At 36.2% G+C, this 12,908-nt stretch overlaps 1 protein-coding gene across 2 annotated transcripts in view; it reads right to left on the bottom strand.

Annotated features, from left to right (window-relative positions):
- FBXO28 (F-box protein 28) overlaps positions 1–12,908 on the bottom strand; it is a 65,147-nt gene that overhangs the window by 11,990 nt on the left and 40,249 nt on the right. Inside the window, exon 4 of one of the 2 annotated variants that reach the window (XM_074222777.1) lies at positions 2,029–2,224. The exons of the other annotated variant lie outside the window; for it this stretch is intronic. Coding sequence (XP_074078878.1) covers positions 2,029–2,224 — 196 coding nt within the window. The remainder of the gene's footprint in view (positions 1–2,028; positions 2,225–12,908) is intronic. 2 annotated transcript variants of the gene reach the window in all.

Below are 12,908 nucleotides of genomic sequence, written 5' to 3'. Positions count from 1 at the left end.
TTATTATTGTTGTTGATGCTTACTACAAGAAAGTGTGGCTTAGTGGATTCAGAGTGGACTGGAAATCTGGAGCTATTATGGACGGGTGTGTAACTTGGCAAGTCATTTGTATCTTTCAGGGCTCTAGACATTTTTTCTCTTCTGGAAATTTTTTTCTCTTGGGAGTTCCTTATATCAATGAAATCATAGGGCCAACCCCTATTCAGTCTCTAGTCTATTATTCATAATTAATGTCTAAAAAATTCTAAATTGGTCTGCAACAGAATGGAACTGACTTTATAGGCAGTCTCTAGGGAAAATGCTGAAATGAAAGACTAGAGCTTTCTTGCTCAATTAATAAAATTTTTGTTGGGACTGTTTTGTTGTCAATCAACAAGTCTCTAAGTTTATATTCTAATGGGAGAGACAAGTTATATAGATAAGTATTCATGGATAAATATAAAAGGAATAAATACAATTATATACAATGTAGTTAAATATACAGTGAGGCTGGAAAGACAGACCAGGATGCCAGGTTATAAAAGGCTTTGAAAGATAGAGGAACTGATTTTTTATTCTATAAGCAATAGGGAACTCTAAAGTTGAGGATGAATTAAAATAGTAAGAAGCATTTGAGTATGACAGTTCAATTAGGAGGCTAACTGCAATAGCCTAAGGAGGACATGATAAGAGACTGAACCAAAGTGATGGCTGAAAATCTCTATGTGAACATCTCTTTGGATAGAAAATGGCATGAGCTGACAAGTGAAATAAGAAAAGAGACAGTGAGGAGTTAAGGATACCATTAAAATTACAAATCTTGAAGAGAAGAATAGAGAAATTTAGAAGGAGAGATTTAATAGGAAAGATCTTGAGTTCTATTTTGGACATGGTGAATTTGAGATGCTTATTTACCCAATTTCCAATAGGTGGTTAATAATGCCCAAAAGTAACTGAGGCTGCCTAAATAAGCCTGAATTTTATCCTAAAGGTGATAATTAAAACCCCATAGGAGAAAATTGGTTACCAAGAGGGAGAATGTAGTCCCAGTAGACAAGTGAGTCCAGGAAATCCCAGTTGACTATGAGGATTGTCAAACGGTACCAAGATAAAAAAACAATTGACAAGGATTGGTAAAAGATCGTCAGAGATCATTGGTAATTTTGACAAAAGCAATTTCCATTTAGGATTGGGAAGTGAGAGGAAAGAAAGCAGAGGTATTGAGTGTAGACAAGATTTTCAAGGAGTTTGGGTGAGAATAGAAGAGAGAGACACTGAATGATAGCAAAAAGGAATTAGGATATAGTAAAGGTTTTTTTTAAGGTGGGGAAAAGACTTGGGTATGTTTGAAGGCCATAAAGAAGAAAGAAAGAGAGGTTAAAGATTGGAGAGAGAAGAGAGATGTTTGAAAAGTCAATCTGCTGGAAAAAAAAGGAGGAAAGGGAATAAAAGGTACACATTTGGGGGTTGGCCTTGGCAAGGTGAGAGGCTATTTCATCAAAAACTAATGGAGGCAGCTAGGTGGTGCAGTGGATAAAGCACCAGCCTTGGAGTCAGGAGTACCTGGGTTCAAATCCTGCCTCAGACACTTAATAATTACCTAGCTGTGTGGCCTTGGGCAAGCCATTTAACCCCATTTGCCTTGCAAAAACCTAAAAAAAAAAAAAAACTTAAAAAACTAATGGAAAGAAACTAGTGGAAAGTGGATATCAAGTGGTTTTGAGATACAGAAAAGGGGGAAAGATTATAAACAGCATATCACTTTTATTTTCAAGAATACTCCTTCCCACCCTCCTACAAAGAATTAAAAAAAGATATAAAAAGGCAGTTCAGCAAAATTAACAATATATCAATCAAGTCTGATAGTATTTTTAGTACCTTCCTCTCATCCCTCAAAGACAGGAGGGAAGTTCTGTTTCCTCTTCTCTGGGGTCAAGCTTAGTCATTATAAATACACAGCATCTATTTTGGTTTGAAAAGACTGTTTTTAAGTGAAATTTTAGTTAAATATTAGTGGAAATTTTGATATAATATAAATATAGTATATACCTGGAGGAGAGCCTATGAGTCGCCCAGATACATCTGATCCTGGTAACTTCTTCTTTAGAATTGGGACAATCTTCTCATCAAAGTATTCCATTGCCATGGAGGAAATATCCCTTAACTCTTGGAGGACTTCATGAGCCCGCTGTGGGGCTCTGGTAGAATTTACATATCTCAGCACTCGATAAATTTCATCAATTACCTAAAATAATGAATTTTCATTAGTTTTCTAGATTTTAAAAAATAATTAAATGGAAAGAAATTCTCTTGAATTGCTAATGTGATTAATGGATTGGACATTTATCACACTGTCACCTGCTATTTTCCTTCAGGCACATTATCACAATCCTGTGATAATTTTTTAAATGAATTTGTGCTGACAGTAAAAACCAGTCATGAGTATTCAGAACTAGGAAGTATTATATCAAAGAACCAGAGGATTGCAGATCTAAAGTTGGAAGGAACCTTAGAATCCATGTAATCTAATTTCCATCTTTAATAAAAATTAAACAAAACCCACAAAATCATTAGACATGTAAAGTTTACTAATGGATTGGTCAGGTATTTTATAGGTATTTCATGTATTTGTCCTTCAGGAGAGCAATATTGAGTTATAATGTGGAGAGAAAGGAAGAGACTGAAAGATGTAAAAAAAAAAGATGATTTTTTTTTTAATAGACTCCCCACCTGAGACTGAATCCTGAATTATAGAGACAACCAGATCTGACTCACTGTGTTTTCATGTTCTTACCATTCAAGGCAGCACTGTCCCTTCCAAAGCAGCAATATTTTGGGAGGAAGGTCTGGCTGCTAGAAGTGGCATTTGGCAAAGAATCAGGAAGTACAGAGTACTCCAGGTAGAACAAAGGAAAAATAAATGAAATATGCTTTCTAGTTTTACTTCAAATCTTTACTTCAATTCAGTGGCTTTAGAATAGTACCTTAAACTCACAATATTAAGGTAGGGGAAATAATCAGAGTACTTTACCTAAATATCCTAAGATACTACATATGTAGGCACCATAAAATACAAAATATACCACATATAATTTAATCTTTCTTTCAAAAAACATTTCAGGATCTAGTAGACTGCAACTTAAGGATTTTTTTTTTTTAGGTTTTTGCAAGGCAAATGGGGTTAAGTGGCTTGCCCAAGGCCACACAGCTAGGTAATTAGTAAGTGTCTGAGACTGGATTTGAACCCAGGTACTCCTGACTCCAAGGCCGGTGCTTTATCCACTATGTCACCTAGCTGCCCCAGGATTTTTTTAAAAATAAACTTCCAAATGCCAATTTTCTTGGCACTGGGAGGAGGAGAAGACAATAGTCATTTATCTCTCATAAAAGTAGAGTATAGGGGAAAAAAAAATCAGTATGTGTTCTTTGGCTGGATCTCAGATAATATGAAATTGAATTTTTTATTCTACTTTAGGTTATCATTCCTTTACAGTTTCTTTCATTCTAATGGAGAACCTTTTATGAAATATTTTATAATATATAAATTAGAATTTATAGCAGCAAAACTAGCAAAAAACCCCAATAAAAATGAATGTTCAACTTCAAAACATGGGAAGATTACAGTCAAAACACATCTCCATGTTGGGAAAGGACAAAATAAAAATACTCCTTTCCCAGCATTATTCTGCTAGGCAGGAAAAAGCAGCCAAACTTCTTAGATTTCCTTCCCATTCAAACCCTCTGGAATCAACAGAGAAGTGAGGGGCCTAATCTGAGAAATAGGTAGAGAGTAAATAATGCTGGGCCAGTGTATTAAAAACTCAGATAGCAATATCTTTTTTTCCTGAATTCATGAAGGCTGCAAATCTTATCCTTCGAAGTCATTCCTTGGGGTAGAGCCCTCTGGTGGCACACAGGGCATAGACTATAGACTGGATTGTCTTAGGTTTTGAATCTTTGTCTCTGTCTCTCCACCCCCCCTCCAAACAACTTATGTCAGGGGCACAAAGAGCTTATCATTAACCTCCTGACGATTTATCTCTGTGAGCAAGGTCCCTATCCAGAACCTCATGATTCTGTACTTAGAAAGCTGGTATCCATACTATATGTTTAGTCAGCTGAACAAAAATATACCAGATAGAGATATATTAGAAAAAGGGGGCAGCTAGTGGGTAGAGTTGCAGGCCCTGGAATCTTCAAGACCTGAGTTCAAATTCTATCACTTAGTAGTTGTGTGATCCTGGGCAAGTCACTTAACCCTCTTGGCTCCTCATCTGTAAAATGAACTGGAGAAGGAAATAGCAAACCACTCCTGTATCTTTGTCAAGAAAACTCCAAATAGGGTCCCAAAGAGTTAGAAACTAATAGATTTCATGACAACAAAATTATGACAAATAATAAAAAACAGAAACACGAGAATGGTAAATCCCCAAAAATTATTCATTGACCTTAAAGTACAAGAGATTTCCATATACTCCTCTTTTTTTTTTTGTGATTTCAAAAGACTTGTTTTTATCTAGACTTCAATATAAAATTTGAGTTGGGCATAGTTAGCATTGTATGCATTCATCTTATGGCAGTCTAATCTCTGACTTGGGGTACTCTCACCTAAGCTCCTGCTATCTTTTCCCTGGTCACTGCTCTGACCAGTCTTGCTGCTAACTTATTTCTCATACAGTCTCTCTGCATCCCATTTGATTATTCTGGACTGGATCTGATTCAGGTCAGTTACCAGGGTGGTTAGTTCATGTTTGATAATGGAACAAAATTTAACAGTCAACAAAAAGAGACTTACTTAGCCCATAGCAGGAGAAGGATATTACACAAGGCTACGCATGGCAGACACCTTGAATTGATTCAGCTGAACAAAGTTCTCCTGCTCAAGCTACCCATCCTGGTCAGTTGGACAACCATCAGTGCCAGGAACTCCTCTGGGGATTTGTTTTAACTCAGGAGACCAGGAAGTGATGTCAGTAACCTAAGCCTTTAATCCCCTAAGCCAATCAGACATTGAATGGATAGTTTTAATATCTTTTAGAGGAAAAGATATTACTAATATACCAAGTACTAAAATACCAAGTATGACACTTTTTTTTTGGTTTTTGCAGGGCAATGAGGTTAAGTGACTTGTCCAAGGTCACACAGCTAGGTAATTATTAAGTGTCTGTGTCTGAGGTCACATTTGAACTCAGGTCTGCCTGACTCCAAGGCCAATGCTCTATCAACTGCGCCACCTAGCGGCCCCTGCTGACACCTTAAGGAAAGGTTGACATCTTGAAGACATGTTAGGAGCACTGACTAAATATTTTACAATGTCACAGCACAATAATTAATCAAAAACTAATCTTATAATCAGAACTATTTAATAATAAACATATTTAGTACTTTAATAAACCCCATGTCCCCTTCTGATTTGTCTTTTAGCTGTATGCTTTATAGTGTCTTCCCTTTGAATGAATGTAGTCACTGAATATTGTTATTCCATTCTACTCTTTTTAGGAGCTTTTTTATGTTTTGTTTTTAAACTGCATGATAATATTCCTTTAAGAATGATAAATGACAGTTATTTCTCCACTTCTCATTTGACATGCTGAATGATTTTTAATTATGCCCTTAGTTTCAACAGATCTACAATCAGTCTTGTAATCTTGTTCATCTTAAAAATATTAATTTATAGTCCTATCAAAGATCACCTGAATAATAGTTTCATATATCTTTGCCATATATATGAAATGGTATCTTAAAGCATTTTTTTCATACAAAGTAAGGCTTTTGAGATGGAACCAAAATGGTAGACTAGCAAGAAGTGGTATAATGAGTTCCCCATATAAAACTTCAAACAAATCCAGAAAATACACCAGACTGAATCCTGATGGAGAAATCTGAGGGAAAAAAAAATCTTGAGTCACTTTCACAGACCAGAGATCAAAGAAAGAAGAAAAGGACCACAGGAACAAAAATATTTTAAGCAGTTCTTCTCAAAGAATTTGAAACTGAAGGAACTGCCTACCCACAGAGGAATGGCTAAACAAATTGGTATATAGAGGTGATGGGGATAGTATGGTACTATAAGAAATAATAAAGGAGACAATTTGGAGTAAGTACTAGGGTGTTTTTTTGTTTTGTTTTTTTTTTAGACTTTTGCAAGGCAAATGGGGTTAAGTGGCTTGCCCAAGGCCACACAACTAGGTAATTAGTAAGTGTCTGAGACCAGATTTGAACCCAGGTACTCCTGACTCCAAGGCTGGTGCTTAATCCACTAGACCACCTAGCCACCCCACTAGGGTGTTTTAATAAATATCTATTGATTGATTGAATGAAAAGTCACTGACTCATTGAGATAAACAGGAAATATTAAAAATAAAGTAAAAAGACTGAAAAAATAGAAGAAAATGTTAAGATGTCTCACAGCAAAAACAAATGACCTATAAAACAGATGAAGAAATAATCAAGAAATCTTAAAAGGAAACTGTTTATATCTCTCAGAATCAGAGAGTGGGGGAAACAGGAATAATCCAACAGTTACATCTCAAATGCCCACCCCCCATGAAAACTTCCAGAAACATTATAGCTAAAATCTTTAGCTTCCAGGTCAAAAAAAATGCTATAAAAACCAAGAAAGAAAGAATTGAAGTACTGAAGAACTACAATCAGAATTATACACAATTTGGCAGCCAATATTGCAGAGAAGCAGAGAGTTTGGAATGTGATATTTCATAAGGCAATGGATATATATTCTAGCCAAGGATAAATTACCCAGAAAAATTTAATATAATGCCATAGGAGAGAAAATGGATCTTTAATGAAAAAGTGGACTTTCAAGTACCCCTGATGTAGATACCAGAGCTACATACAAACTTTGAAGTTCAATCAAGAATGAACAATAAGTGGCTAAACAAGAATAAACTGCTGACATTCTAATATAAGTAGATAAAATATGGATGTCCATTGAAATCTATAATCATCAGGGATCACAGATTATAATTAGACAAAGCCTGGAAGTAGTTTTATTATGTTTTGATTTTCATAAGATTAGAAAGAGAAGGGAAGAGGAATAAACTAGGGGAGGGGAAGGAAAATCATCTCAAAACTATCTCCTGATATTACACACTTTTATTGCTCACTTTATCACCAGGTCTGAGTCACAAATTCAGGGTGGAGAAAATGTGGCTGTAACTGAGAGTCATGTCCTAGTTGAGTATTGTGCACAAATTCCAGAAACTGTGGCTCACTCAGAGTAGACCTTTGTTCTGACCTTAAGCCCAGCACATTTGCCTGCAGTGGAAAAATCAAGGTAAGAGACCTTCCAAAGGGGAACCAGCAGTTCAGTTGTTCTGAACCCACAGACCTATCCAGCAGCTGTATAGTGACTGAGCTAACTGAAACAGTCACATACAAACCAAAAGATTCAAACCCAGTAGATTCAATGGGTTCAGGAACTCAAGACCAGAAAGGCTGTGAAAAGACCTGTCCCTTGTCTACACCACTATAGAAGCACCGAAAACTTGAAGTTCTCAGAATGTATTGTGAAAGAAGCAGAAATTCAGGCCAGACATTCCCCCGCAATGTGAGCAGAGTCCAATACTAACATAAAGTCCAAAGTCAAGAAGGAGTCTGAAGAATGGAAAACAAAAGAACCCAACTATAATGAGGTACTATGGTGATAGGAGGCTCAAGACTCAGAGACATGAAAATATCTCCAAGCAAAGCCTCAAGGAAAAATGCAGACTGGACAAGCCCCATCAAAAATTCCAAGAATAAACTACTCAGTAAAACTGAGCATAAACCTCTAAAGATAAAAATGGATATTTAATGAAAGAGGACCTCTAAGCATTCCTGATAAAAAGATCAGAGCTGAATAGAAAAATCTGACATTTAAAAGACAGCACTCAAGAGAAGCATAAAAAGGCAAATATGAATGAATGAGAATCACAAGGGGGAAAACCAAGTTAAACTTTTTTTCAATTATTATATAGGGAGATAATAGATATATTCCCTCAGAATTTTATCACCACCAAAGTCTCAGAGAGACCCATAACTAAACAAAGAGCCTAGGTGTAAATCTGTTGGATGATCTTAAATGAAGAATAGAAGAGTGAGAAAGAGATACACGGGGGGGGGGGGGGGGGGGGGGGGGAAAATGGAGAAAATTATCTCCCATAACTGACATATGTAAAGAAGAGGATATACAATGGGGAGGGCACAGGTGAGGGGAAATGGACAAGACTCAAAGCTCATTTTCATCTGAACTGATTCAAAGAGTGAAGAATATAAATATATACACAAATGGGAACAAATTCATTTTACACAGCAAAGATAACAATTTAGGAGAAAGAGGGATAAAAGTGTGGGTAGATTAAGGGAGAGAGTGGTCAGAATAAAACATTCTTAAAGGTGGACAGATTTTAAAAAAAGGATATGTATAATAGTGTAGTATGCAGGGAAATACATATTTAGTAATCATAACTATGAGCACAAATGGGATGAACTCACCCATAAAATGGAAGAGGAGATCAGAAGGAATTAAAATCAGAATCAGCAATATACTGTTTACAAGATACATATACTTGAAAGAAAAAGATATAAACAGAGTTAAAATTGGGGACCAGAGCAGAATCGATTATGATTCTGTTGACATAAAAAAAAAGCTGTCATCTCAAGCAAAAACAAATCTAATAGGGGCAGCTAGGTGGCACAGTGTACAGAGTACCAACCCTGGAGTCAGGAGGACCTGAGTTCAAATCCAGCCTCAGACATTAATAATTGCCTAGCTGTGTGACCTTGGGCAAGTTACTTTAACCCCATTGCCTTAAAAATAAAAAGTTTTTAAAAAGCAAATCTAATGAAAAGAGATAAAGAGGAAAATCACATTTAATAAAAGATAAAATAATGAATATTAATATTGAAAATATACACTCCAATGCCATAGCATCTGAATTCTTGAAGGAAAAGTTGAATTATAGGAGGAAAAAGAAAGTAAAAATCTAATCATGGGAACCTCAATTTACCCTTCTTAGGGAGAAATAAACCTAACCATAAAATAAACAAGAAAGAAGTTAAGGAGGTAAATAGAATTTTAGAAAAGTTAGATATCACAGACTCTGAAGAACAAAGAATGGTAATAGAAAGGCATTTGCCTCAACTATGGATGACACTTTCGCAAAAACTGATCATATATCAAGGCATAAACATCTCACAAGCAAATTTAGAAATGCAGAATATTAAAAAATTTTTTCAGATCACAATGCAATAGAAATTATTCAATAAAGAAAGAGCTTTGGAAGGACAGACTAAGGATCAAATGTAAACTAAATAATCTAAACTTAAAGTAGGAGTAGGTTAAAGAACAATCAACACTTTTATTAAAGATACGTAAAGATATGACAACAGTGAGACAGCATGTCAAAATTTGTGGGATAAAGCCAAAGCAGAACTTAGGGAAAAGTTCTATCTCTAAACACTTGCATCAATAAAAGAGAGAAAGAGCAGATCAACAAACCAACCTTGCAACTTAAAAAATTATAACATCAACCAGTTAAAACTCCCAATTAAACACCAAAGTAGAAATCATGAAAGTCAAAGGAGATATTAACAAAACTGAAGAGAAAAACAAAAATTAAACACAAAACTAGGAGCCAGTTTTCTGGATAAAAACTAACCCTAGGTGGTACTTTGGATAGAGCACTGGCCCTGGAGTCAGGAAGACTTGAGCTCAAATCTGGTCTCGGACACTTAATGAATACCTAGGGCAAGTAACTTAACCCCACTACCTTGCCAACCCCCCCCCCCAAAAAAACCCAAAACTAACCCTAATAAACCATTACCTAATTTGATTTTTTTTAAGATTTTTTTTCAAGACAATGGGGTTAAGTGGCTTGCCCAAGGCCACATGACTAGGTAATTATTAAGAGTCTGAGAGGTCCTCTATTCACTGTGCCACCTAGCCACCCCTAATTTGATTATTTTTAAATCAGTATTAAAAATGAAAAGTAAATTCACAATGAAGAGGAAATAAAAGCAATTATTAGAAGCTACTCAACTATATGCCAATAAAATTGAGAATCTTAATGAAATGGATGAATATTTTACAAAGATATATTGTCCATGGACTAAAATAATAAAGAAGAGTAAAGAGAATACTTAAATAATCCTATCATAGAAATATATATATATATATATATATATATATATATATATATATATATATATATGTATATGTCATAAATTAAGTCCTTAAGAGAGAACTCCAGGACCTGATGGATTTATAAGCAATTCTACAAACATTTAAAGAACAATAAATTTCAATACTATATAAACTGTTTGAAGAAATAGGTAAAGAAGGAATTCTACCTTCTTCCTTCTTTGTCACTGATAGGTTTTGACAACTAAACCAGGGAGAGTGAAAATAGAAACCAAACCAAATCAAACGTAATGAATATTGATACAAAAATTTTAAATAAAATATAAGCAAGGAGATTACAGCAATAGATGAAATCCCCACATTATGACCAGGGTGAATTCATGGATGATTTAATATTAATTAAACTATAAGAACAACTGATAATATTAACAACAAAATCATATTATTTCTATAGATACAGAAAAGCGTTTGGCAAAATACAATACCTATTTCTGTTATCACTAGAAAACACAAGAATAAATGAAGTCTCCCTTAAAAAGAAGTAGAATTGAGGGATGGAGCCAAGATGGTGGCGTGAAGACAGCATTTCCTGGGAACTCCTTCCCCCCAAAAAACTCCAAAAGCCATCAAATTATGACTCTAGTCAAAATTTAGAGGAGGCAGAACCCACAGAAAGACTGAGTGATATATCTTCCCAGTCCAAGATAACTTAGAAGTTCCACGGTAAAGGTGTGTCTCAACGAGGACCAGGAGTTGGGAAAAAGCACGGATCGCAGCACTTGGGGGGGGGGGGGAGAATTCTGCTACACCAGAATGAGTGTGGAGTGAGGGAGCACCAGCTGCAGAACCTGCAACAAGAATAGGGGGGAACCAGCCTGTACCTCCAGAGCACAGCCTACAGACTGTAAGGGGGTCAGGGGAGACTGCAAAGATTTATCTGCTCTCCCTGGGGGCAGGACTCTGCTGTTTGCCCACACTTAGATGCAGATTGCAGTTTGGGCTTCCATACTAAGACAGCCAAGCAGGGACCCTCCTTACAACTCCAGGGCAAAGGGGTAGTGCTGTGGTCATAAGACCTTGGAGGAATAAAGGTCCCAGTGGGTTATCTCCCCTGCAAAAACCCCAAAGCCTTAGAGGTGCTGTAAATTAGTCTTGGACTGAGGAAATGTGTCAACAACAGAAAAAAAAATCTGACCATAGAGAATTGCTCAAAACACACTCAGATGATGACAAATTGAAGCTTCCATATCCACAACTTCCAAGAGAAATAGAAAATGGGCTCACACTATGGATGAGCTCAAAAAAAAAAACCTCTGAAAAGCAATTAAGGGAGGTGGAGGAATAATTGGGAGGAGAAATGAAAGCAATTCAGAAAAATCATGAAAAACCAAATCAACAGCTTGGTGAAAGAAATACCAAAAAAATACTGAGGGAAATAATATGCTAAAAACCAGTTTAGGCCTAATGGAAAAAGCAAAACAGAAGGCAAATGAGGAGAAGAACACCTTAAAAAAACAGGATTGGCCATCTGGAAAAGGGGATAAAAAAGCTCTCTGATGAAAATAATTCTTTCAAATGAAGGATGGAACTAAAGGAAGCTGATGACTTCGCAAGAAATCAGGAAGAAATAAAACTCTTCCAAAAAAATCAAAAATTAGAAGAAAATGTGAAATATCTCAATGGAAAAACAACTGACCTCAAAAACAGATCCAGAAGAAATAATTTAAAAATTATTGGGTTAGGGGCAGCTAGGTGGCGCAGTGGATAGAGCACTGGCCCTGGAGTCAGGAATACCTGAGTTCAAATCTGGCCTCAGACACTTAATAGTTACCTAGCTGTGTGGCCTTGGGCAAGTCACTTAACCCCATTGCCTTGCCAAAAAAAAAACCAAGCCCTAAAAAAAAAAAGATTGGGCTCCCTGAAAGTCATGACCAGGAAAAGAGCCTTAGACTTCATTTTTCAAGAAATAATACAGCAAAATTGCCCTGAGATTCTAGAAGCAGAGGGTAAAAAAGAAATCAAGGGAATTCACCAATTACCTCCTGAAGGAGATCCCAAAAGAAAAACTTCCAGGAAAATTATAGCCAAATTCCCCAAACTCCCAAATCAAAGAGAAAATTCTAAAAGCTCAGAAACAAACAATTCAATTACCGAGGCTCCATAGTCAGGATTTTACAGGATCTGGCAGCATCTACATTAAGGGCTCATAGGGATTGGAATATGATATTCTGGAAGGCAAAAGATCTTGGTTTACAACTGAGAATCAACTACCCTGCAAAACTGAACATCTTCTTTCAGGGGAAAAGATGGACTTTCAATGGAACAGGGGACTTTCAAACTTTTCTACTGAAACAACCAGAGCTAAACAGAAAGTTTGATCTTCAAGTACAGGACTCAGGTGGACCATAGAGGGGGTGGAAGAGAAGGACTAACTATGAGGAACTTCATGATATTGAACTGTTTGTATTCCTGCATGGGAAGAAGATATTGATAACTCATATGAACTTTCTAATTTATAAGAGCTGTTAGAAGGAGCATATATAGACAGGGCACGGGAAGGAGTGGAATATAGTGGTATAATATAGGAAAAAGATGGAGTCAATGGGTGATAAAGGAAAGTACTGGGAGGAAGGGAAAGGAGATAAAGAAGAAGTAAGAAATTTCACATGAGTCAAGAAAAAGCTTTTTCAGTGGAGTAGAATGGGGGAGGGCAAGGGGAAATGAGTGAGCCTTTATTCTCATCAGAAATGGTTCAGAGAGGAAATAACATACACAATTAATAGGGTAT

This window comes from Macrotis lagotis, chromosome 2, assembly GCF_037893015.1.
Source record: "Macrotis lagotis isolate mMagLag1 chromosome 2, bilby.v1.9.chrom.fasta, whole genome shotgun sequence".
Taxonomy (NCBI): domain Eukaryota; kingdom Metazoa; phylum Chordata; class Mammalia; order Peramelemorphia; family Peramelidae; genus Macrotis; species Macrotis lagotis.
Note: the sequence above shows the minus strand (reverse complement) of the source record. Positions and strands in the feature narration are given on the sequence as shown.